Consider the following 24,718-nt stretch of genomic DNA (forward strand, 5'->3'; position numbering starts at 1 on the left):
AAGGTAGGACTTTAGCAGAGACCAAAACAACCAAAAGCCTACATTTACATAACACTTTATAGGTTGAGTTAAGCTCTGTGCTTAATGTTTAGGGAGTGCAAGAATGAGTATCCTATTTTTTCAGATGAAACAGGTTTAGACAGATAAGAGACTTACCCATGATTTATAGGATTACAGAATTTAGAGCTGGGAGGGACCTTAGAGACTCATCTGGCCCAACTCTCTTACTTGACAAATGAGCAAACGGGGCTTTCCACAGTATCGTAGAAATAGAGGTGGAGGACTGGAGAATTCCTACGATGTAACCACAGGATCAGAGACCTGAAGCAGCCAGTCTTAGAGTGTAGGAAGTCACAAGATCATAGATTCGGGAGTCTGAAGGTACCTTAGCCACTAGTCCAACCTTCCCCTTCCCCCTCCACCCCATTTTATAGAGGAGGAACTGAAGTCTAGAGAGGTTAAGCCATTTAAGTTTGCACCCATATTAAGTAGAAGAGCTAAGATTTGAACCCAGCTCTTCAAACTCTCAGCCAGCACTCTTTCTCCTGCACTGTGTTGTGTGGGTCATTATTCAATACTGTAGGCTCTTCTGGATCCTCTCTCTGAGGGTAGCTCTAAAGCTCACCTCCACTCTGTTCACTCCCTCTTCCCCTTAGAACATCCAAACCAGAAGTGGGTTTACAAAACTGTTTACCAGCAATTAAGGGAAAGGGGAAAAATAGAAAAATAGAGAAGCACAGACCCCAAGGATCCTTCCCAGGACATTGTACTCTGGGAACACATTAATGAATCCATTTAATATTCACTAGTTTGACTCACACCATTTCAATCCTGAGCACTTCTGGTTAGGGAGCAGGGCATAGTGGGGCAGCTAGGTGGTAGAGTGGATAGAGTGCCCGGCCTGGAGTCAGGAAGACTCATCTTCCTGAGTTCCAATCTGGCCTCAGACTCTTACTAGCTATGTGACCCTAGGCAAGTCACTTCACCCTGTTCGCCTCAGTTTCCTCATCTGTCAAACGAGCTGGAGAAGGAAATGGCCATCAACTCCAATATCTTTGCCAAGAAAATCCCAAATGGGGTTGTGAATTGGGCATGACAGAACAACAACATAATAGAAAGAGCACTGGTTTTGGAGTCAGAGGACCAGGGTTCAAATCCTGCCTCTGATTTGACCTTCATGGCCTTGGTCAAACCACTGAACTTTTTGGCCTCAGTTTCATCAAATGTAACATGAAAGGGCTCCTCTAGGTAGTTTTGAGGTCCCTTCCCGATCTAGACCTATGCCCATGCCAATTGTGGATTTGGAACTGAGGGAACGCTGTAGGCATACACGCTCTCCCTTTTCCATGTCTCCATAGGATGCCGCCGGACTCTTGTTTTCACAGCAGTTCTCCTTTGCTCCTGGCTCCTCTTACTTCTTTCCAGGTGTAGAATGCTTTGGTGTTAGGAGTCTGCCACATTAACATGTCTCCACCCACTTTTCCAGAGTGACAGCTGATCACAGGTGCCCTCCCAAGCACCCTCCAGGGTAACAGTATCTCTATAGATACCACACATACACACAACATCAACACTTCAGCTAACCCCTCCCTGCCTTAGTAGCCTATTTCATGAGTTTTTAAGACGCCTAAATGATCTGTGATTTCCTCAATAAAGGGAATCCCTTCTGTGGGAACTCCCTCCACCAACCAGTTCACAACTGAGTTCAAGTACTAGGGCATTGCCAGAGGCAGATAAAGGTTAAGTGACTTGCACAGGATCACATGGCTAGTTAGTATCAGAGGCAGGATTTGAGACCAGGTCTTTTCTGCTGCCAAACCTGACACTGCCTCTTCATGAGTTACTTCATGATGCTAAAACACTTATTAGCACCATAGTGCAGGGGAAAGAGTGTTGATTTTGGTGACAGATGATCTGTGTTCAAATCTTGGCCCAGTCACCTATCACCTCTTTGATTTTATAGAAGACTCTGAGACTCAGTTTCCCCACTAGGAAAATGAAGCCTAGATCAGTGGTGTCAAATTCAACTAGAAATAGGGTCATTAAATGGACGCCTACTGACTGTACATTGACTTAGAAAACCACATATTAACATTATCTATGTTCTGTTGTATTTTTATTTATTCTGTTAAATATTTCGCAATTACATTTTAATCTGGTTCAGCTGTACTGTGGAGTGTGGAAGGCAGCCAGTTTGATACTTCTGGTTTAGATGACCTCCAAAGTCTCATATGTCTCTGCATCCATAAACCTCTGATTTGATGGCTAGTCTTCAGTAATGAGATCTCTAAACCTGACCAGGTTGGTTCCAGTCCACTGACACCATGAGAAGCCCTTTTGGATGACTAGGACTGGATGAACCTCGTGCTACATTGATGTAGCCAACAGACTCCAGGATCCCATCTCTGCCATGCAATAATGAAGCATCCAAAAGAAAACTTCAGTGGAGGACATGACATTAAACTGCATGATAAAAAAGGAGGGTTATTCCCTTTAAACTATACAAATAAGCTCCCCTTCCCCTCTGAGATTAAGTGAAGAAGATGGTCTGCTCTTCTATGCACCTAGGCCTGAGACTGGGACTACCTGCCCCCTTTCTTCCACGTTCAATTCAAATGTAGCATACTTTCAGAGGACCAATTAATCCTTCAAATAATCAGAAATCTTATTAATTCCACTTTTGCTCTTTTTTTTCTGTCCCTTCCCTTTTTCCTACCCTATAGACGGAGCTATCTTTGCAAAAGGAGCAATTACAGCTGAAGATCATTGAGATTGAAGACGAAGCTGAGAAGTGGCAGAAAGAGCGAGACAGGATTAAGGTGACTTGGCTTCCTAGCGTCTCCCCTCCTACATTCCTTTACTCCGCCCCAAGTCTGGGGATTTCCCCAGGCTTCCTGTGGCTAGTCGCTCCACTTGGAAATCTCAGCCCTTCTTTGTTTTCTCGCCTAGTTCCTCCTCCATGTTTACCGGGTCCCTCCCCCTGTGTATTCCGGCTGCTCCATCTATGGTTATTTCTAGCATTGAGGTAGGCTCTTGGCTACCACCCGAAACTTGACTAAGCCTTATAAGCAAAATTCCACAACTAATCAACCCATAAATATGACGGACCTTCCCCAGTGTCTGGGGATAGTCTTCCCCAATGAATGCTGCCCAGCCACCAAAAACCTGTTGCTCTAGTTACCAGGCTACTGTTTGTTTGTTTGTGTGTGTGTGTGTGTGTGTGTGTGTGTGTGTGTGTGTGCACATTGGGGGTGGGAAAGGAGAAGAGAATAAACTGGTTCTTATAAGGAGCCTCCTTTCCTTAAGCTAACACAGACTAATGGTGGAATTCTGAAAGGTAATTGGTGAACCAGCCTAAGGTGTTGGATGAGGACATTTTATCAGATAGGGTGATCTGCCTGTGGACAAACAAAAATTGACTGTAAAATGGGACTGGCAATCTCTGCCCATCATGTGTGTCTTGGTAAGATCAGTTGCACCACTCGAGGGCGATGAAAACACCCTGATCCCAATTTCCAGGGACTTAGTGATGGGATGCCCTGGTGATTTGTTTTAACGGAAGCTTTCTTTTTTCTTCTTCTCTCTCTTTTCCCCTGCTCCAGAGCTTCACCACCAATGAAAAAGCCATCCTGGAACAGAACTTCCGTGACCTTGTTCGGGACCTTGAAAAACAGAGGGATGAAGTTAGGGCAGCGCTGGAGCAGCGGGAACAAGATGCTGTGGACCAGGTGCAGGTGATTGTGGATGCGCTGGATGAGAGGGCCAAAGTGCTACAAGAGGATAAGCAGACCAGAGAGCAGTTGCACAGTATCAGCGACTCAGTGCTGTTTCTTCAGGTAATTTGTCCATCCATCCATTCATCCATCCATCCATCCATCCATCTCTCTACCTATGTGTAGTTGTTGGTTCCTCCTATGTATTTTGCATTGAGCTTTGCCCTGTTGGGGATACAGAAGATGCTGAAAGGAGTTTACAATCTATTTAAGGCGATAAGCCTTACACATGGGAAATAATTAGAGAACCATGTAAGAAACTATGTAATTAAATGACGAACTAGGTGTTTTAGAAAAAAATATACTCTAAGGGCTTAGAGAGGGGAGATGACCCCAAATGACTAGAGGCTGAGAAGATGTCTCCCTTTTTATAAATGGGAAAACTATGAACAGAAGTCCACTGACTTCTCATGGTCAACAAGCCCCTTAGTGGCAGAACAAATGGAGAGCCCAGATTCTGGGGCAGGACTCCCTGCCCTGCAGTTCTTTTCATTAGACCATGAGGAGATCTGTGTGGTGTAGTGGAAAGAGTGATGGATTTGGAGTCAGGATGCCGGGTTTGACCCCCAGTTCTATATCTTAATCTTTAGGGCAAGTCATTTAACTTCACTGGGCAGCTAAATGGCACAAGTTGTTGTTGTTGTTGTTGAGTCATATCTGACTCTTTATGACCCCATATAGGGTTTTCTTGGCAAAGATACTGGTGTTGTTTGCCATTTCCTCCTACAGTTCATTTTACAGATGAGAAAACTGAGGCAAACAGGGTTGAGTGACTTGGCCAGGGTCACACAGCTATTAAGTGTCTGAGGCCAGATTTCAACTCATGAAGATGAGTCTTCCTGACTCCAGGCCTGGCACTCTATCTACTGTGCCATCTAGCTGCCAAAAATGGTGCAAGAGCAGAGTTCAAATGTGGCCTCAGACATTGACTAGCTGTATGTGACCCTGGACAGGTCAATTAACCACTATATGCCTCCATTTCCTCAACTGTAAAATGAGAGTAATAATAGCACCAACCTTTTGGGATTGTTATAAGGATCAACTAGAATAATATTTATAAGGAGCTTCATACAGTTTCTGACACATGGCAGCACTTGTTTCCTACTGGTCTCAGTTTTTTCATCTGTCAAATGAGGTGGTTGAACTAAATGACTTTTAAGGTCTCAACTCTAGGTCTATGATTCTATAGCCTTTGTGTCCTTGGGTAAGTCTCTTTACCTTTCTGGTCCTCAATTTCCTCATCTGTGAAGTGGTGGTTAGGCTTAATGATGTCTAAGGACACTTCTAGCTCTAAAATCTCTGATTCTATTACCTTACCCTCTGAGACGATGTAAAGATCAAAGTAATCTCTGACCCCCAAGGGCACAGACAACTTATTGGCTTCTGTTCCTTCTTATTGGCAGGAATTTGGGGCACTAATGAGCAATTACTCACTTCCCCCACCTCTGCCTACATATCATGTCTTGTTGGAAGGAGAAGGCCTGGGTCAGTCATTGGGTAACTTTAAGGATGATCTACTCAATGTATGCATGAGACACGTGGAGAAGATGTGCAAAGCAGATCTGAGTCGAAATTTCATTGAGAGAAATCATATGGAGAATGGTAGGTCACATACTGGTAAGATGGCTCTAAAATCCTTTTGTTCTCCCAATAGAGATTGGTCCTCCTCTCTGTTTTAGAAATAAATAAATAGAAAACCACTCAACCTCCTCCTTTTACGTTCAACGCTATGTCACCACATACTCTGGCTGATTTGGACTTCAGCTAGATAGGTTCAATGTATAGAACAGAACAGAATGGAATGGAATGGAATGCAATACTATGTACATTCAATAGACAGATGGATAGACACACATAGACAGATAGACAGACAGATACATATTAGGTAGAGTTAGAAATATAAAGACAGATATGGATAGGTAGGTAGGTAGGTAAATAGATAGAGAGATAGATGTATAGGCAGGTAGAAAGATTGATTGATAGATGAATAAATAAATGGATGAATGGATAGATAGATATTAGGTAGAGTTAGAAAGATAGATATAGATAGATTGATAGATTGTTAGATAATAGATTTATAGACATATATAAAGAGAGACAGCTATGGTATAGTATTTAAAGAGCTGGCCTTGGAGCCAGGACAACCAGGGTTCAGGTCCTACCTCTGCCATATACTGTCTGTGTGACCCTGGGTGAGTCATTTATTATTTCAGTGCTGTAGGCAGCTCTTGAAGACTGTAAGTTGGAAAAACATTGCCTGTCTGAATTAGTAGAGAGAATTTTCTCACCTGGGTAGCTCCCTATACTAATGAAATCATGCAATCCATAGCTTAAAACTGCAAAACTTAAGACTTTGGGAACATATACTCATACATATATGAATATGTACATCAGCATATTGATATGCGTATATGTGTGTTAACTTTAAAAAGATAAAGATACCATAAGAGACTATACCTCCACAGCGAGAAGTATCTAGGCCACAGGTGGATAGAAAGTATCATGGAAACAATGAACATGAACTTGGACAGATTTTGAGAGATAGTGGAGGATAGAAGGGCCTAGCGTGCTACAGTCCATGGGGTCATGAAGAGCGAACGATCGAACAACATCTCGGCCACAGGGTTAGCAAATATGATCATTGAGCATACTTCCAGCCAGGTCATCCAGACGGTGCAGGTTTAAGCCAATGGAATGTAGATGGTGGGTTTCAGATCCTCCACATCTGTTTATCAGGCAGCATCCAGTGGCTACAGACATGCTATCACTCCCATGGAGCCAGCCAAGTTGCCTTTGGTGATCTGTGTGGATGCAACTTTGTTAGCCATAATACTACATGATCTTATTTGATCCTCACAACCTTATGAAGAAGATATTACTGTCTTCAATTAGCAGGTGAAGAAAAGGAGGCCTGGAGAAGTTAAGTAACTTGCTTATAGTCATATAGCTAATAAAAGTCAGAGGCAGGATTCAGATCTGGGTCTCTCCTGGCTCCGTGTGTAATGCTCTTCCCAGTACACTGTGCTACCCCAACATGATGACTTATTGGACAATACAAGTTGAAATGAGTTTTGCACAATTGTTGTCCTTGGCTATAGGGGAAAGAGCTGAGGAGGGCAGGCCAAGCCCACCTTGACAATGGAAAAGTTTCTGTAGAATTGGATCTGAGTCATTCCCATTCCCAGATGAGATCACCTGGACCAAGTCTCAGCAAGCCCTGGTTCTATAACTTGAAAAATGGCTCCAGCGGAGGAACTGTTTTGTTTTATTTTTTTGTTTTTTAATCTCTAATAAGCTAGTCTCCTCAGGCTTAAAGCCCTTGTGTTTTCCTCTGGTCTCCATGCCCAACTTCCCCACTCTAAACCTTAATGTCAAGCCTCTGACAGGGGTTTAATCTGATGGATACTCTTGACAGAACCATAAGCAGGAATTTTGGTGCCTGGGACAAAGGCAAGTGAGGCAAAAAGGAGCTCACCTGGAGTGCAGGAAAACCTTGGGATATCATCTTGGCTTGTATGCACTTATATCATTGATAATCTTAGGTGTCCCCCACGAAAACCATAGCATAAATCTTCAAACGTGAGGGCAGTGCAACACAGACCTGGTTCGACACAGTTTTGCTAGGAAAGTGGTCCTTCCCGCAGAGAACCTGCTATTTTTTGTAGTCAGAGACATCCAATTGTTGACCCTCCCAGCCGTCAGAAAGAGGTGGAAGCTGGGGAGGAGCGAGTATAAGGTGATATGGTAGGAAGTCAGCCTCCTGGCAAAAGACATATGTCAGCAACAAGGCCCCTAGAAAGGGGAACAGGGATAGCTACACAGTCAGGCAGTGTGATACAGGCCAGCATAGGATCATAGGGGCAGGGACATGGGACTTAACAGGACTTGCATATTCTCTCATATCACTGCCCTGTGGCAAAGGCCCAATTTCCCCATCCTAGTTATGGTTCTGGTCGTTGAGTTGAGCCTGGTATTTTTTCCTCTGGTTGTGCATGCCCAGGAAGGAAATGGTTGACCTCTGTTGTCTGCCAACAAGGTGGAGGACCTGATTCTGTGTGGGGTAGGTATGATGGTAAGATAAGGTGAGGGGGTTAATGATATGTAAGAGGCTCAGGGTTGAGGACTGAGATAACTCGTCAGTGAAATGAGTCCTCCTAAAATGCTGAGGAACCCATTACCGTGTGACTCATTTCTCAGGCACAGATCATGGAGGTGGCAGTGGGGCACTATGTTCCCATTGTGGTTTTGCAAACGTCAGCTCAGATCTGGGTTTGCCCTGTGAGATCTGGGTCTAGCCTGGTCCTTGGCGGAGGCAGGCGGGGCCTGGAAGACTCAAGGGCAAAGCTAGGGACCCAATCCCACGCTGGCCCATTTTGTAGGTCAAGATTGATGACTCTATCTAGAACAGGTGTGGTTCCTTCAAGCCTTCCAAAGGCAAGAAGCCTAGTGGGAGAAGGGGAATGTTGCTGATGTCAGTGCCTCAGCCTTAGGCTGGGGTGGCTCCTTCACTGAGGTTCGCTCCTTCTCATCGGTAGTTCTCTGTCCAGATGTAGGTTGGGGAGTTTATAGGATCGCAGGATCATAGACTTAAATCTGGCAGAGACCTTAGCACTCCATGGTGGGAGGCCTTGGCCAGGAGGCTCTAAGTAAGTTAGCTATAGGAACAAGTTGTCTCCATCTCTCTCCTGATTGCCAAGAGTCTTTGCTGCTCCATGGGAGGAGGAAGAGGGATTAGAGAATTGGACCTCACTGGCAGCTCCCTGATTAACATAGGAGTCACAGTCTCCCTGTGGCCTGGTGCGTGGGTCAAGGGGGGATCAGGAACAGGTGTCCCCTGAGAGATGGCAGCAGGAATGAAATGGACAAAATCCTAGACTCGGGGCAATTTGACCTAAATTTTCTCTTTTTTTCATTTTTAATATTTTATTTTTCCCCAATAACATGTAAAAACAATTTTAACAATCTTTTTTTTTTTTTTTGGTTTTGGTTTGAGTTCCAAATTATATCCCTTGCTCCTTCCCCTTTCCCCTCCCTGAGATGGTAAGCAATTTGATATAGGCTATACATGTGCAGTCTTGTAAAACATTTCCATATTAATCATTTTGTGGAAGAAAACTCTAACAAAACCAAAAAAAAAAGAAAGAGGAAAATAGTATGTTTCAGTGTGTATTCAGATGCCATCAGTTCTTTCTCTGGAGGCAGATAGCATTTTTCATTATTAGTCCTTTGGGATTGTCTTGTATCATTGTATTGCTAAGAATAGCTAAGTCATTCACAGATGATCATCATACAGTATTGCTGTTACTCTGTACAATGTTCTCCTGGTTCGGCTCACTTCAGTCTGCATCAGTTCATGGAAGTCTTTCCAGGTTTTTCTGAAATCAAACTGCACAATCGTATACCACAACTTGTTCATCCATTCTCCAATTGATGGGCATCCCTACAATTTCCAATTCTTAGCCACTACAGAAAGAGTTGCTATAAATATTTTTGTATAGATATGACCTAAACTTTCTGAGGTAATTCTGTCTGATAACAGTTCCTTACATCTAGCTTGGCCCATGACTCTCTCCTGATAAGCTTAAATTACCCCTACCCTCTGGGAGGAAGAGGAAAGGAAGGAGGAGACATTTAAGATGAAGGAAAAGGCAGAAGAAAGGAATGGGGTGGAGAAATGGATGAGAAGCCAAGTGCCCAGCAGTCTAATTGGCATGAATTAGGAGACCTGTCAGTGTCTGACTCTGTAAATCAAGTAGTTCAGTTCTCTTCCAGTTCCTAGGACACCTGATAATAGTTTAAATCTTTAAGGTCAAGACTAGGTTTTTTTAACTTTTTGGAATGTGTCATGGACCTTTTAAACCATCTGGAGAAGCCATTCTCAGAATAATGTTTTTAAATGCATGGAATAAGATACATAGGAGTACAAAGGAAATCAGTAATATTGACATGAAGATGCATTTTTTCCCTATCCAAGTTCATAGACACCTTGAAATCTATCCATGGACCTTTTTGGGGGGGATCTCAGGACCCCAGATTATAAACCTCTATTTTAGGGTAAGACATGCAGTTGTTCAGTCATTTTTCAATCATGTCCAACTCTTTGTGACCCCATTTTTGGAGATTTCTTAACAAAGAAACTGGAGTGGCCTGCCAGTTCTTCCTCCAGTTCATTTTACAGACAAGGAAACTAAGGCAAACAGGGTTAAATGACTCTCTCAGGTTCACACAGCTACTAAGTGTCTGAGGACAGATTTGAACTCACAGAGATGGCCCATCACCCATAACCCTGTGCTGTTCTCCCTTATGCCCCAAATGTCCTGTCATACCATCGAGGGGACGCTACCCTCCTTCACCCAGACAATGCAGGGGAGGGAGCTAAGGTCCATTTACAAAAGAGAAGCCCAGTGAATGGGTGTTTTCCTATTCAATGCCCATGGGCATTTGGATCCAGCTGCCTCTCCTAGACCTGACACTCTAAGGGTAAGACTTGGGGACTTAGTTATATAGGACCCATACCTCCCATTTATAAGAGAGGCAACTAAGAGTGTAGCGGATAGTCATTAGATTTGGAGACCGGCAGATTTGAGTGCAAATCCTCCTTTAGTCCACCTTAGTCGTGTGACCCTCGGCAAGTCACTTGATCTTTACCTCAATTTCCTCATATGTAAAATGGAGGTAATAATAGCACCTATCACACAGAGTTGTGTAGACCAAATGAAAGAATATTTGTAGAGAGCTTTGCAAACTTTAACATATGGTATAAATGGTTTTAATAGGGCAGCTAGGAGGCACAGAGGATAGAGTGCAGGGCCTGGAGTCAGGAAGACTCATCTTCATGAGTTCAAATCTGGCCTCAGATCCTTACTAGCTGTGTGACCCTGGGCAAGTCACTTAATCCTGTTTGCCTCAGTTTCCTCATCTGTACAATAAGCAAGAGAAGGAAATGGCAAACCACTCCAATATCTTTGCCAAGAAATCCCTAGTCAGAAACAATTGAAGAACAATTTTTATTAATGAAAGAAAGGACAGTGCAACATAATAGGAAAGAAGGAAGGAAGAAAGGAAGAAGGAAGGAAGGAAGGAAGGAAGGAAACAATCATTTATTAAGTCCCTACTATGTGCCAGGCACTCACTGCACTTTACACATATTTTATTTTCTCCTCACCATAACCCTCAGAGGTAGGTGCTATTATTAATGTCTCTGTAAAACCTCATCTGTAAAATGAAGAGGTTAGGTGAGATGACTTTCAAGGTCCTTTCCAAGTCTAAAGCTATAATTCTAAGAATGAACTAGTTAATTTTGTACCAAGATATCCCTGGAATATTTTGTAAGCTCTTGATAGGAATGAGACAAGCCAAGAAAGTATGATGGAGAGGAAGAAGACCCTGGAAGGCCCATATTCAAGTCCTAGTTTCAACACTTACTAGCTATGGGACTTTGGGCAAGTTCCTTCTCTCTGAGCCTCAGTTTCCTCAGCCATAAAAAGGAATATGATAATATTGATATGATAATAATATGATAATAAAATGATAATACTTGCACTGCCTACCTCCTAGGATTGTTGTAAGGAAAGTGCTTTGTAAATGTGAGTGCACTCTAGAAATGTGAGTTGGTTTTTTTCCATGGGACTTCACTCGAACTCCTGGAGACACAGCCCCATGTGCCCATATTATCACTGGGTGATGAGATTGTAATGTCTGTACTTCAAGGATCTAGGAATTCATTGTGTGGGGCCCCCCTCCACTAACTCAGATTGTGCCCCTTCTGCTCCTTCAATTATCCTGTGACCAAAAAATAGTACTGATCCTGGTGAAGATGCTTTCTGAGCTTAACCAGGCCAATTCTTTGGCATCAGGCATCAGCACCTTTCCAGTTGGGTAGGACCTGATAAAGTTTGGGCCATGCTAGCTGAGCCTAATGTTACCTCCAAACTACAGGAGGAAAACTTTAGTGCCATTTATGTGAAATTCTGAGATGAGGATCTTGGCTTTCTGAGGCTAATACCTCCCAAGACCAGGGCCCCCCTCCATCCCTCTCAGTGACCCTACCTCAGCCCTCTGCTGATCCAGCCCTGTCTTTTTTCCCCAGGGGACCATCGCTACATGAACAACTACACGTCTGACTGGGGTCAGTCAGACACCATGAAGAGATATTCCATGTACCTCACACCCAAGGGTAAGCAACAGCTGTATTCATTTACTCTGTGGGACTGTGAACCCTATGTGGCAAGTTCATATTTCCTGGCCTTGGCGTTCAAGGTTCTTCCTCCCTCCAGATGTTCCCCATTCAATCTCTTATTCTACCAGTCACCATTCCTAGGATAGCTTCACCTGACTCTATGCTCTAAACAGGTTTCCAGACTGAAAGGATCTGGTCCTGAGCCTGGGCCTGGGCTTGGGTCTTGGTAAAATAGGCTAACTTCCAACTGTTCCTAGCTCTTCCTTGGAATTAGCTCCCAGGACCTTGCCTTTAATTCCAGAGCTCTCCTTTCACTGTTTTCTAAACTATCCTGACGATTTTTGAATTAGGCAATGAGCCCTTGACCTTGGTCACTGAGCCTGCTGGGTTCCCTGGGTTCTGTTGGCCAGGTTTTCTTTAATTAACTTTCCCTCTAGTTCTGTCCCTTGCTGCCATAACTGGCCACACAATTCTGGCATCCTCTTTAGTTTTATATCAACATATTCCAGGTTGCTATAATGTGTTTCATAGGGATTTTTTCACAAGAGAAAAGAAAACATAAAACCCCAGAAAGGTAAGGTAATTAGTAGTGTGCATTTAAGAAAGCAACCATGGCTGGTGCTTAAACTTTCTAAGGCTATTTATCTAATGCCCAATTCCTCACACCTTCTTGCCCCATGACTCTCTAAGCCTCTAGTCTAATGCCAATTTCCACACCTTATTGGCCAAAAAAGAGACCAGGGCTTTCCCAACCAGAATACTTTGAGTGAGGATTCTTTGTCTTGGGCTGTCTGGATCAAGCTGATTTGTCCATTCAAAATGCCATGGTTATACTTTGAGCCCAATTGGAGAGCCTCCAGTTTCTGTGTCCTATCAACACTCCTGCCGTATTGCTGGCTTCTCAACCTCTCCTTCTTCCCAACCACTGGAAAGTATACAAATAAACACAGACCTTGTTCTCTATCACCTCGAAAATCAGAATAGAACTTGCTTTTGTAAAGCCATTCCCTCTCTTAGCTAGGAAAACCTTCCTCCTCCCTCTTTGATAATTATTGTTGTTGTTGTTCAGTTGTGTCTGACTCTTTGTGATCCCATTTGGGGTTTTCTTGGCAAAGATACTGGAGTGCTTTGTGGTTTGCCATTTCCTTCTTCAGCTCATTTTACAGATGAGGAAATTGAGGCAAACAGGGTTAAGCGACTTGTCTAGGGTCACACAGCTAATAAGTGTCTCAGACCAGATTTAAACTCATGAAGATGAGTCTTCCTGACTTTAGGCCTGGCATTCTATCCATTGTGCCACCTAGCTGTCCCCTCTTGGATAGTCCACAGGGCCAAATCAACAGATCTCAGTGCTAGGAAAGCACTTTGAAGGCTATTCAGTTCAAATCTCCCCATTTTACAGATGAGGAAACTGGGGCCTAGAGAGACAATGTGATCAATATAGGGTCACATGGGAAGATAGTGGCAAAACTGGAACTAAAGCCTAAGTCAGCTAACATCAGGTCTGAAAAAAGTGCTGTAGTCGGAGTTAGGAGACTTGGATTTGAATCCTGGTTCTGCCTCTTACTTCCTATGCAGTCTCTGGACCTCAACTACCCAATCTGTAAAATGAGTGAATTGGACATGATCCTTTCTCTTCCATCATTGCTTCCTCCCCTAGAAGACAGGAGCCAAATTTCCCTCAGCTTTAAAACCCAGCATGGGGCTCTCTTTGCATGCAGATAACAAGGCCAGGTTTTCACTGGGCTGGCTCCCGGTGGATTCTCCTTCCCTTTCACATGTCCTCTGCCTTCCTCTAGTCGATGAGAGTTCCTCTGGCTCAGGCGATCATTTCCTGTCTGCTTGTGCTCCCACCTCCCCACACCTGGCCCATCACCCATAACCCTGTGCTGTTCTCCCTTATGCCCCAAATGTCCTGTCAAACCATCGAGGGGACACTACCCTCCTTCACCCAGACAATGCAGGGGAGGGAGCTAAGGTCCATTCACAAAAGAGAAGCCCAGTGAATGGGTGTTTTCCTATTCAATGCCCATGGACATTTGGATCCAGCTGCCTCTCCTGTAGTGGGGGCCCTACCCAGCTTGAAAAACAGCATCTGGGCTGTGTGAGGACTGTCTGGGGGTGGCAGCAGTGAGGGATGGGACCTCACCTTCACATTCCTATTGTGTGCCAAGCCTGAGCTCACCTTCCAGCAGATGGTTGCGCTAGCTTACTGTGCCCTGCAAGGGGAGGAGATGACATATAGTAACCTGACCCATGCCTCCACATGCTGTGTTCCTGGTATTTGGGTGTCCTGCCTGGATGGACCTGTTCTGGGCTCCACCAATCTCTTTTGGGACTCATCACCAAGTCCTCTGACACTGGCCCCTGTGGGCTTCCCTACTGGGCTAGGAAGTGGGGGTTTCTGGTTATGTCATCTCTAGTGTTTCCCTAGCCTGGGAAAGGGAGAAACTATGAGAAGGTATTATTTTATAGCAGGAAAAATGCTAGACTTAGGTGACATGGGAACATTGAAATCAAAGGATTCAGAAACAGAAGGATCTTAGTCCTCATTTTACAAATAGGGAAACTGAGACCCAGAGAAGGGAACTGACTTATCCACAGTTGCCCACATTGTTGGGATTTGAACTCTGGTCCTTAGACTCCAAATTCAATGTTCTTTCTGTTATACTGCCCTGCTGTTTCTGCTGCTAATTAGCAGGATGACCTTAAGCAAGGGATTTGATCTTTCTGGGCTATAGTTTCCTCATTTGTAAAATGAGGGGGACAGATGAGGTGATCTCTAAGGCCCTTCCACCTCTGAATTCAATAATTCTATTTGATGGCCCTGTGACTCATTTGCCATTCAATCTGAGAGAAATGACCATTGAGGCATCTTAAAGAAGTCCCACAAGTGATTTGCTTGGCTGGAGCAGCGATTCCACACTATTAAGCAACCAGAAATGAGGGATACAGAGATATGAGAGAGATGATCTATGAGGTGCCTAGGTGAATAGGGGCTTGGAGTCAGGAAGGTCTGAGTTAAAATTCAGCCTCAGACACTTAGACCCTGGACAAGTCACTTAACCTCTGTTTGCCTCAGTTTCCTCATCTGCAAAATGGGGATAATAATGGCATCTACCTCCCAGGGGTTGTTGTGAGGGTCAAATGAGATAATATTTGTATAGTTCTCAGCACAGTGCCTGGCACATAGTAGGCACTGTTATTATTATTACTGATGAAGACTTCCCTGAGTTCAAATCTTCCCTCAGACACTTATTTGCTTGTGATGCCAGGCAAGTCAATTCACTTTTCTCAGCCTCAGTTTTCTCATCTATAAAATAGGGATAATAACAGCATCTACTTCATAGAGCTTTTGTAAGAATTAAATGAGATAAAATCTTTAGAGCACTTTGAAAACCTTAAAGAGGAATATAAATGTTAGCTATTATTTTATATTACATATAGGTATTTTTGATATGTACATAATTTCACTGTCAATGCTTTTGGTGTAGGGGAAGATATTAAGTGCCCTTATATGACCATTATTCTCATGGTCTAAAGAACCCAGTTTGGGAAATTGCTCTAGATATGAAAATAAGATGTATCCATCCATTTAGCCTCTGGCACTTAAAGAGGATTCTTCTAGGACAGTCATGGCTCAGATATTCTCAGCTTTGACCTTCTTGATGGACAGGGAACCTAATTCACAGAATCACAGAACTGTCTAGCCCAACCTATATTTGAAAAGGAATCCTTTCTATGCCATCCCAGACAAATGGTCATCCAGCTTCTGCTAAGACCTCCAGCAATGGGGAGCCCTCTCCCTCCTGAGGTAGTTCACTTCAGTGTGGGGTAGCTTCAATAATTAGGAAATTTGTCCTTACAGGCAGAGAAAATCTGTCTCCCCAACACTCCCACTTGTCACTTCTAGCTCTGACCTCTAGGGTCAAACAAAATGAGCCAGATACTTGAACAGAGCATTCAAGCCATGGCCGCCACCTCTCCCTCTAGTCTTTTCTTCTTCAGAGTACATTTCTCCATACACCCAGTTCCTTCCTTGATCCCCCTATGACAGGATTTCTCCTCTCCTTCATGGTGGCCTCCACTGTGCCCCATTTCCATTGCCTGGGACAAACTTATAAAATAAGGCAACCTCTTCTAGTTTCTCCTTTCTGTTCTCCACAGCACCTCACTCTTCATTCCCCAGTGAGGCTGGTACTATTCCTTGTTCCATCAATAGAAGGTCTTTCTCTTAGAGAGCTTGATGTGCACTCATAACCCTAAAGTGTGAGCTGGTTAAGCTTAAGCTGGCACTTATGCTGAAGGCATTTCATTCTAATAGGAGACACTGGAAAATCCCAAATGGTTTTAGGGTCTGCTCCCTTCCCTCTAGTAAATTTCTAATAAGAGCATTTTAGACACCAGCATGGGTTATCAGAGAGGGGGTTTTGGGTCAGGGACTGCTGCTTCTCTTCCTCTTCCTCTTCAGATCACCCCCCAAAAGTACTCTTCATTTCTCTCCTCAGCCGGGGCCAGGACATCTTATCAACCTTCTTCTCCAGGCCGCCTCACCAAAGAGATCAACCAAAAGAACTTTAATAATCTCTATGGAACCAAAGGTAAATGCCATTGGAACAGCTCATGAGCTGGCTGAGGTAATGCTGAGGTCACTTGAAAGCAGGAGGGAAAGCTAAATCAGGAGAGGATGACATTGGTGGGATGGAGATGGTGGGGGGTCAAGGTGGAGAGGGTGACCTCCTATACAAGATGGGTTTAGAGAGCTTTCGGGATGTGTGTGTGTGTGTGTGTGTGTGTGTGTGTGTGTGTGTGTGTGTGTGCAGTGGAGCTGCAAGCAGACGGTGAAAATCTGGAGAAAAGGCCAAAAGTAGTCATTTAGAGATAAGGAGAGTCATGTGGCACTTAGTAAAGCCTGAGTCAAGAGTTCCTGAAATCCATCTGCTTTTTATTCTCCTCTGGGATGGAATAAGAGGAGATGGGAGATGAACTGCCACCAGAGGGCTGAGTCTAATATTAATTCACATTTCTATAATGTTTTATGGTTTATAAAATGCATTCCTCTCAAAAATCCTATGTAGTAGGTAGAATCCCCATTTTACAGCTGGAGAAACTGAGGCTTTGAGAGGTTAAGACATTTGTCCATGAGCAAATATCTCACATCTTCTAACTCCAAGTCCTAAGGGATACTACTACTATATCCTACTACTTCTAGAATCAAGAGATTCCTGACATTAAGCATTAATATTTGGGTTGGGAAATCCATATTCCTGGTTTTGTGGTAAATACACTAGTCTTTGAATTGGAGGATCTGGCACGTGACAGAATCCACTTGCTTGGAATCCTGCCGCTTACCTACTGTATGGTCCTGGGAAAAACTGTTTACCCTTTCAGAGCATCAGCTTCCCCATCTGCAAAGTGGGAAGAAAGATACCTGTAGCCCTTACCTCAGAGGGTTGCTGTGAAAACACACCTCATGGGCTTAAAGGAACCCTAGAAATGAGAATTATTATTTTAAGCCATCATCCTGCCCAAAGGCAAAAGGATAGCCCAGATGAATCCATAGCTCTAGGAATCTATGATTTTATGGGAGCTAGTCATGAGCTGTTTCATTGTTGTAGAATATCCTTAGAGGAAAAGACCTGAAGCACCAGCCCTAATCTGTGAACTTTCTAGCTCTGTGTTCCCACAGGCAGCATCTTTAATATGGAAGGACAAAAATAAGTGGCTTGTACTAGGAAAAATATGGAAATATAGAGGCATGAGGAGGGAGATGGGATGTTCCTTCTTGGTTAAGCTTGAGTACTAAGTGTCTCTAAGAGAAGGGTGGCAGAGCCCAGGAGAAGAAACACTAGATTGGAGTTTGAGGCCCTGGGAGGAAGCATGAGGGAGTGGAAAGAACCCTAGATTTGAGAGTCCAGGTTCAAGTCTCAGCTCTGCAGCTTAGTACCTGTGTGACCTTGAGTAAGTCCCCTAAACTCTTCGGGCTTCAGTTTCTTCAGTTGTAATATGGAAAAAGTTGGACTAAATAATCTTTATGTCTGTTCAGGCTCTAACTCAATGACCCACTCCTAGTTGGGCAATGTTGGGAAAATCCTTTGGCCTCTCTAGGTGGTTCCAGGAGCAGAGCTCCTTGTAATTATGAGAGCGTATAAGTTCACTGGTGCTCTTGGTAGCAGGTTGTTACAGAGATCCCTCATGTTTCTAGGAGATTTTGTTTTAGAGAGAAAAGGTTGAAAATAATTTCTACTGTGCTTGGAAATCCAGCTATCTCTCCTCTACAGGCAGCTAGAGCAGATAAGCTGGGCAGGAGGCTGAGAGGAAGGTCTCAGTCATACTGGAACCTCCTTTGGTTGCAATAGAGGGAGAATGGGGTGCTACCCCACACATATGTCCTATGAATTCTCCATTACACATGTTGTAGACTATCTGTGGCAAAATGTTGGTACCTGATTGATTTTTTTCCCAAAGTCATCCAGCCCACTCCACACTGCCTTGCTCCTTCTGCCCAATCTGAATGTGTTCAGGGAATGCAAATTCGTTTGACTATTAGATCAAACCAAAGGAAATTGAGGAGGTAGCACAAATTGCCCCTTGAATTCACAGTCCTGTGACACACAGAAATAGCCTTTGGATTATCTGATGTTGTGGGTCTGCTTGCTATTTTTTCTACTTGGCTAATATGGATAATTGAGAACAATTCCAATCTCTAGTGCTCTTTAATTCCAGCTGTTCCAGGGACAAATCCAGATGGGGTGGCTAGATTTCAAAACTCACTCTTCTTCCCTACCAGGTAACTACACTTCCAGAGTATGGGAATATTCATCCTCTATTCAGAGCTCCGATGATTTGCCTGTTGCCCAAGGCAGCTCCTCCTTCTCCCTGAAAGGTATTGTTCCTCCCTCCTTCCAACCCCCAGTGACCACCTCTCTTGTTGTCCCTGTTCTTCTCTCCAGCTATGTTCTCCTTCCCCTATTGACCTCCAATAAGTCTTTTTTTTAAATCTGTTTTCCCCATTTTGGCTAATTTATTATTGTGCAACATAAAAAGCACTTGGACTCTGGAGACCTGAATTCTAGCCCTAACTCTGTCATTGCTGCGTGACTTTGGGAAAATTGCTTGACCTGTCTTGGACCTCATTTGACTAATTTATAGAAATTAGTAATAACTAATATATAAATTTATATTATTATTATTTATAAAATAGTTATAAATTTATAACTAATATGTAATTAACTAATTTATAAAATAAAGGTTTGGACTATATGTTACAACATGGTGTGGTAGATATAGAGCTAGCCTTGAAGCCAGGAAGATGTAGGTTCAAGTCTCACCTCTGACGTACATGGTTTGTGTGACCCTGGGCAAGTCACTCAACTTCCAAGTGGTCTGGGCAAGTCTTTAAAACTTAAAGTTATAGAGAAAATGCTGACCTATATTAGTAGAAGGAATTTCCTCACCTGGAAATCCATGGGTCACATTCCTATCCTTATCCCTTAGATATGATCCTATGATCCCCATTCATTGACTCCTTTCCCTGCAAAGGAATCTCACTATCTGTTTGTTTGTTTCTTTCTTTCTCTTTGCTTCATTCCCTTAAGCTCCATAACAAGACATGAGGTATCTAGGACCCCTGCCCTTGAATGCTTCTCCAGTCAAACTCAGGGTCTATCACCACCTAGAAACAAATCCCTAAGCCCAAAGGGAGCAGAAACCGGCAGGAGGACAGAGAAGGAGTCTTACGTCCCCAAGATGATGTTGGGACTGCCCTAGTAGGTGCTGATGGAAGCAAACCTTCCCTTAAAACTCCTCATCCACACATGGTAGCGGGTAGGGGCTGGGAGACTATCACAGCTAGTGCTTTGATATCAGATGCTCTAACCTGCCCCTTGAGGCGGCTTCAGCATCTTGGAAATGGTCTGGAGCTAGACCTCTGGACAGGGCCTAAGGATCTAGCAGGGTCCACGAGGCAGGGAGTGGTCAGCTTTAGGGTCCCCCAGGAGTTCCAGTGGGCCAGTGGTTTTTAGGTAAGGTAGAGTTTGTCAACCATCACTAGAGATGCTGAGTTATTTGGAAGTCAGCACACAGACTATTGCACGGCCTATTGAAAAATATTGGATTTGGAGTTAGGAGATCTGGTTTTGATTGTGTTACTTTAGGCAATTTGGTTCACCTCTTGAGACCCCAGTTTTGTTATCTGTAAGATGAAGAGGTGAGGCTAGATGGTCTGTAAAGTTCCTTTCCATCCTAAATTCTATGATTCTCCATGGGCAGAGGAAATAGACCCTTTATTTGCTGCTGTTTGGTTGATTAGTTGTGTTTGACTCTTTGTGACCCCTTTTGGAGTGGCAAAGATAATGGAGTGGTTTGCCATTTCCTTCTCCAGCTTATTTTACAGATGAGGAAACTGAGGCAAATAGGGTTAAGTGACTTGCCTAGGGTCACACAGCTAATAAGTGTCTCAGCTCAGATTTGAACTCAGATCCTTTTTACTCCAGGGCCAGTTGCGCTGTGCGTGGGTCCTTACATGGCATTAAGGATGGCCTTCCTACCTCCAAATATCTTTGCTTAGACCCTTGGTGCACCATTATGAGAAATGTTCCTTTGGATTAAGGCATTCTCTCTGGACATTCTATATTGTTCATTCTTTCCTTGACTGAATAGTAAACCTACCTCAGAGGGTAATTAATATTATACAGGTACAAGCTAATATCCTATGTTAGATTTGAAGGAGAAGATCAATACCAACCAGGGGAGTCATCCTCTATATGATAGAGTTTGGGAGAGATAATTTTATCTGATGATCTGGGAACATACCATAGGAAAGCTGAATTAGGTCAATGAACTAGTAACTGATTCTTTGAATCGTTCATATTCGTTCATTCAATTTTTCTTGAGTGCTTTTTTGGTGCCAGCAACTATATAGGATGCTGTGCATTTTTATAGACAGGAGAGCCTTGGAGCAGGGGATGCTACCTGGAAGGTCAGGCCCAGGATAGGAACTATAGTAGCAGCTCTAAGACACATAGTAGAAGCGGACAGTGCTGAAAAAGAAAATTCAGGGGAATCACCAAAAACAAGCTCTCTTTGTGTCCCCTCGGTTCCCCATGCACCCCACACCCTGTCTCAGTCTTCCTTGGGCCTGCTTAGGTCCTTCAAGATGCCTCTAATATTTAGGGTACAAACTGAGGGTACGCTGGCAAGCCTCAGAAGCAGGAAACTTCTGTTGTGAAGGAGGGGGCTCCAAGGAAAGGCTAGAGGCCTGTGTGGGAACACCCACACTGCACTTAATCCACTGGTCTTTAGGATGTAGTGGAAAGACTCTTAAACTGGAAATCAGAAAAGTTAGTTCAAATCTCAGCTCTGCTATATAATACCTATGGGGAGTTGGACAGATTACTGAAACTGATCTGGGCCTTTCCTAATCTGTAAAATGGAGGAGTTGGACCAGATGGCCAATGAAGTCCCTTCCATCTCTCAGTCTGTGATCTTATGATACCTCCTGGTCATCTAGGCTCATCCCCCACAAGCAGCACATGGTTGCTAATGCCTCTCTCTCTCCCAGCAGGCAGTGGGAAAGTCCCCTTTCAGTTCACCACCCTGGGACAGGCCTCTACAGAAATTTCCAAACAGTTGGATGGTGGCCTGTTTAACACTGGTACCCGATCAATTTCCATTTGCTTCCCCCACCCTTCTATTCCTGCCACCCTTTATTCCCTTGTGGGGAAGATGGAATTTCCAGCAGGGCCTCTGCTTTCATTTCTGGAGCATCCTGGCCCGCCCTCTCAGAACAGTTCCCTGTCAGTGGTATGCATGGCCCTTCTCCCAAATCCCAAGTTCAGACCTTCTCTCTGGGGCTCTGCTGGTACACACCACCATCCATCCCCATGCAGCCATTATTTCAGCCTCTGAAAACCAGCAAGATAGTCTCTTTTTCCCCTCCCCCTTTCCCCCTTCCCACTTTCTTTCTGGGAACGTAGGATACAATCCCATCCTCTCAAATCTCCCATCTTGTAAGGCTTTCTTTCCCTGGGAGCAGGATGACACTTTGGTCCTCAACTTTCCCTCTCCCTTCCTTCCCTCTCAGCTTATCACTGCCCCATGGAATGGCCAATGCAGTGTCTTTCCTCCCTCCACCCCAGGGGGTTCTGATGAGGTCCTCAGGGACCAGGGCTGTACATCAACATTTGGGACTGGGAAAGAAATGGGGGCTGTCCCAGAGCAAGAGCTTTAGATTAGGTCTTGGGGCCTCCTGGACCGAGCTGCTCCAGCTGTCAGTAGCCACCCTATTTATCTCTTTCTCTCCATGGTGTCTTGGTTACCGCTGGCAATTTTAACAACCGTTGCTTCCCATGGCATCAACAGCTGACCTGCATAGTGCGACCCGAGGTGGGTGGCTGATGAAGTGTGTGCTTTTCATTTTTATAAGCTGGATTTGAGCTCAGATGGGATAAGTGTTATGCAAATTGTTTGTGGGGGAGGAAGGAAGAAGAATCTGGGGAGACCTCATTTTTCTCTTCTATAAACCCAAAGGGCTATGCTAGATGAATTTCAGTTCTAACAGCCTACGGTCCTATGAGGGGTTGTCCTATTAGTAATTTTCTATTGCCCAGTCCAGAAGTTCCTGCTCTTAATTAACCCTTCCTAGATCAAGCCCTGATGGTACTCATGTGTTCTGGGCATCAGGACCTCTAGGGCCTTGGGTTAGTTCTGCCATTGCTGGGCTGCTTGACCCCATGGGCCTTAGCTTCTTGCTTTGTAAAATGGGAAGAATCAGTGGTGCCCCATGATTGTGGTAATGGGGGATGGGGGTGAGCTTCTGGAAGAAGATAAGTTATTGGTGAGAAATAAAAAATGCTTTTTTTAACATCTAGCCCCACTGGATAGCACTGAGGGTGGTAAAGCCATACTCTTCATTCCTCCCTTGATCTAACTACAGGTTTATAGGAAGTCAATAATAGATCATTTCAATGTTTGAGTTTATGGCAATTTCAGCGTGTCATTTTTGCCCGGGGTTAGGGTTTGAATTAAGAGGTCCTTTTCCTTTCTCTGGATGTCAGCCCATTCTTCAGGGACCCCACTGCAGCTTCATTGAGTCTTCATCATATGGTGGCCTTGTTCCAGTTGAGGACATTATTACCTAGTCTGGTGACATTCTGCACCAAAACTTCACTGGGTCCCTGGTCTCATTCTTTTCTATCTCCCGATATGGCTTTCCCTGTTTTTGTTTCTTGATGTCTGTTTCTGCACTCTTTTCCTTGAGGGTACTTCCAGCACCTAAACTCTGGCTCATTCAGTCTCCCATCAGAGGTGGTTGCATTTTGGTGATGGGCTAGACCATGCCTGGGTCTCCTTGAGGAAGGCAATTGGATTGCTACGTAGCCCGAGCTTGAAGAAGTAACCAGTCTCCTCCCAGTCTAAACCATGTGTCTTATCTCTTTCCTAGGTTACCCTTCCATCATCAGAAGTCAGAGTCCCAAAGCTCAGCCACAGACTTGGAAATCTGGCAAGCAGACCTTGCTGGTGAGTAAGGAGGCTGGGGGAAAGATGAGACCAAAGCATGCCTAGAAGTCAGGTGTATGTCACTTTTCCAGGCAGGGAACACCCCTTTTTCTTGGGGGTAGGAAGGAATGGAGCAGCAGTTGCTTGAGGCCACACAGCATAATGTAATAGAGAGACATAAATCAAGTGATAATTTATTAATAATTTCTTAAGTATTGGGTACTTAGATTCTGGAGGCAAAAACACACAAACACACACACACATACACACACACACACACACACAAGAAACAGTCCCTACTCTCAAGGAGCTTATATTCTATTGGAGAAGGCTAGGAATCAGAATATAGATTCTGTTCCTAGTTGTCACTAAATAGTTGTGTTACCATGAACAAGTCATTTTATTTTGCTGGACCTTAATTTCCTTGTCTGTGAAAGAAGAGGTTTAGATTATGTGATTCCTAATGTTCCTTCCATTTCTCTGATATCTGAATTTCAAGAAAGCAACTGACAAACTCTCTCATACTGGTGGATAAGATGGAGGGATATAAGCTGGATGATGGTACAGCTGGTTGAATTTGGAATCTGTTGAATGACTGGACCCAAATCAGAGTCATTAGTGTTCAGTGCTAACCTGGAAGGATCTCTAGTGGAATGCCTTATTAATTTGTCCTTGGGCCTACACTGAAAAACATCTTAATTGATGGCTTAGATGAAGGCTTAGAAAGCACACTTCTCAAATTGCCAATAACATGAAGCTGGGAGGGATAGATAACAAATTGGTTGACAGAAAAGGCTAGAGTGATAGGCCAAATTGAATACAAAAAAATTTAATAAAGACAAATGTAAACTCCTACATTTGCATTAAAAAATCAGCTTCATACTTGCAAAAAAGAAAGATGGATGACTAGACAACAGTCTGTATAAAGAAGTGTGGGGTTTTTGGTGGACTGTGAATTAAACGTAAACCAACAGTGCAAATGGCCCAGTTCCAAAGGCCATATTTTAGGAACATTGGCAGCCAGAGATGATGAGTCAAAGGGACTTGGAATGTTTAGATTGGAGAAGAGAAGACTTAGGGGACATCTGATAGCTGCCTTCAAATAATGTGAAGATGGATTTGCCTTGTTTTGCTTGGATCTATAGAGAAGAAGCAGGAGCTATGCATAGAAGCTGAAGAGAGGGGAATTTCAACTTGATACAAAGGGGAATAAAAATTAGAGCTATCCAAAAATGAACTGGACTGACCCATGAGGTAGTGAGTTCTT

The 24,718-nt window shown here is 43.9% G+C and overlaps 1 protein-coding gene across 1 annotated transcript in view; it reads left to right on the forward strand.

The window, feature by feature from the left end:
• The window catches only part of TRIM29 (tripartite motif containing 29), a 51,940-nt gene that overhangs the window by 17,128 nt on the left and 10,094 nt on the right, over positions 1–24,718 (forward strand). Inside the window, exons 3-9 of the mRNA XM_027835516.1 lie at positions 2,724–2,819; positions 3,603–3,836; positions 5,177–5,375; positions 11,863–11,949; positions 16,461–16,553; positions 18,743–18,838; positions 23,396–23,472. Coding sequence (XP_027691317.1) covers positions 2,724–2,819; positions 3,603–3,836; positions 5,177–5,375; positions 11,863–11,949; positions 16,461–16,553; positions 18,743–18,838; positions 23,396–23,472 — 882 coding nt within the window. The remainder of the gene's footprint in view (positions 1–2,723; positions 2,820–3,602; positions 3,837–5,176; positions 5,376–11,862; positions 11,950–16,460; positions 16,554–18,742; positions 18,839–23,395; positions 23,473–24,718) is intronic.

This window comes from Vombatus ursinus, unplaced genomic scaffold (genome assembly GCF_900497805.2).
Source record: "Vombatus ursinus unplaced genomic scaffold, bare-nosed wombat genome assembly UNPS02014816.1, whole genome shotgun sequence".
Lineage (NCBI taxonomy): Eukaryota > Metazoa > Chordata > Mammalia > Diprotodontia > Vombatidae > Vombatus > Vombatus ursinus.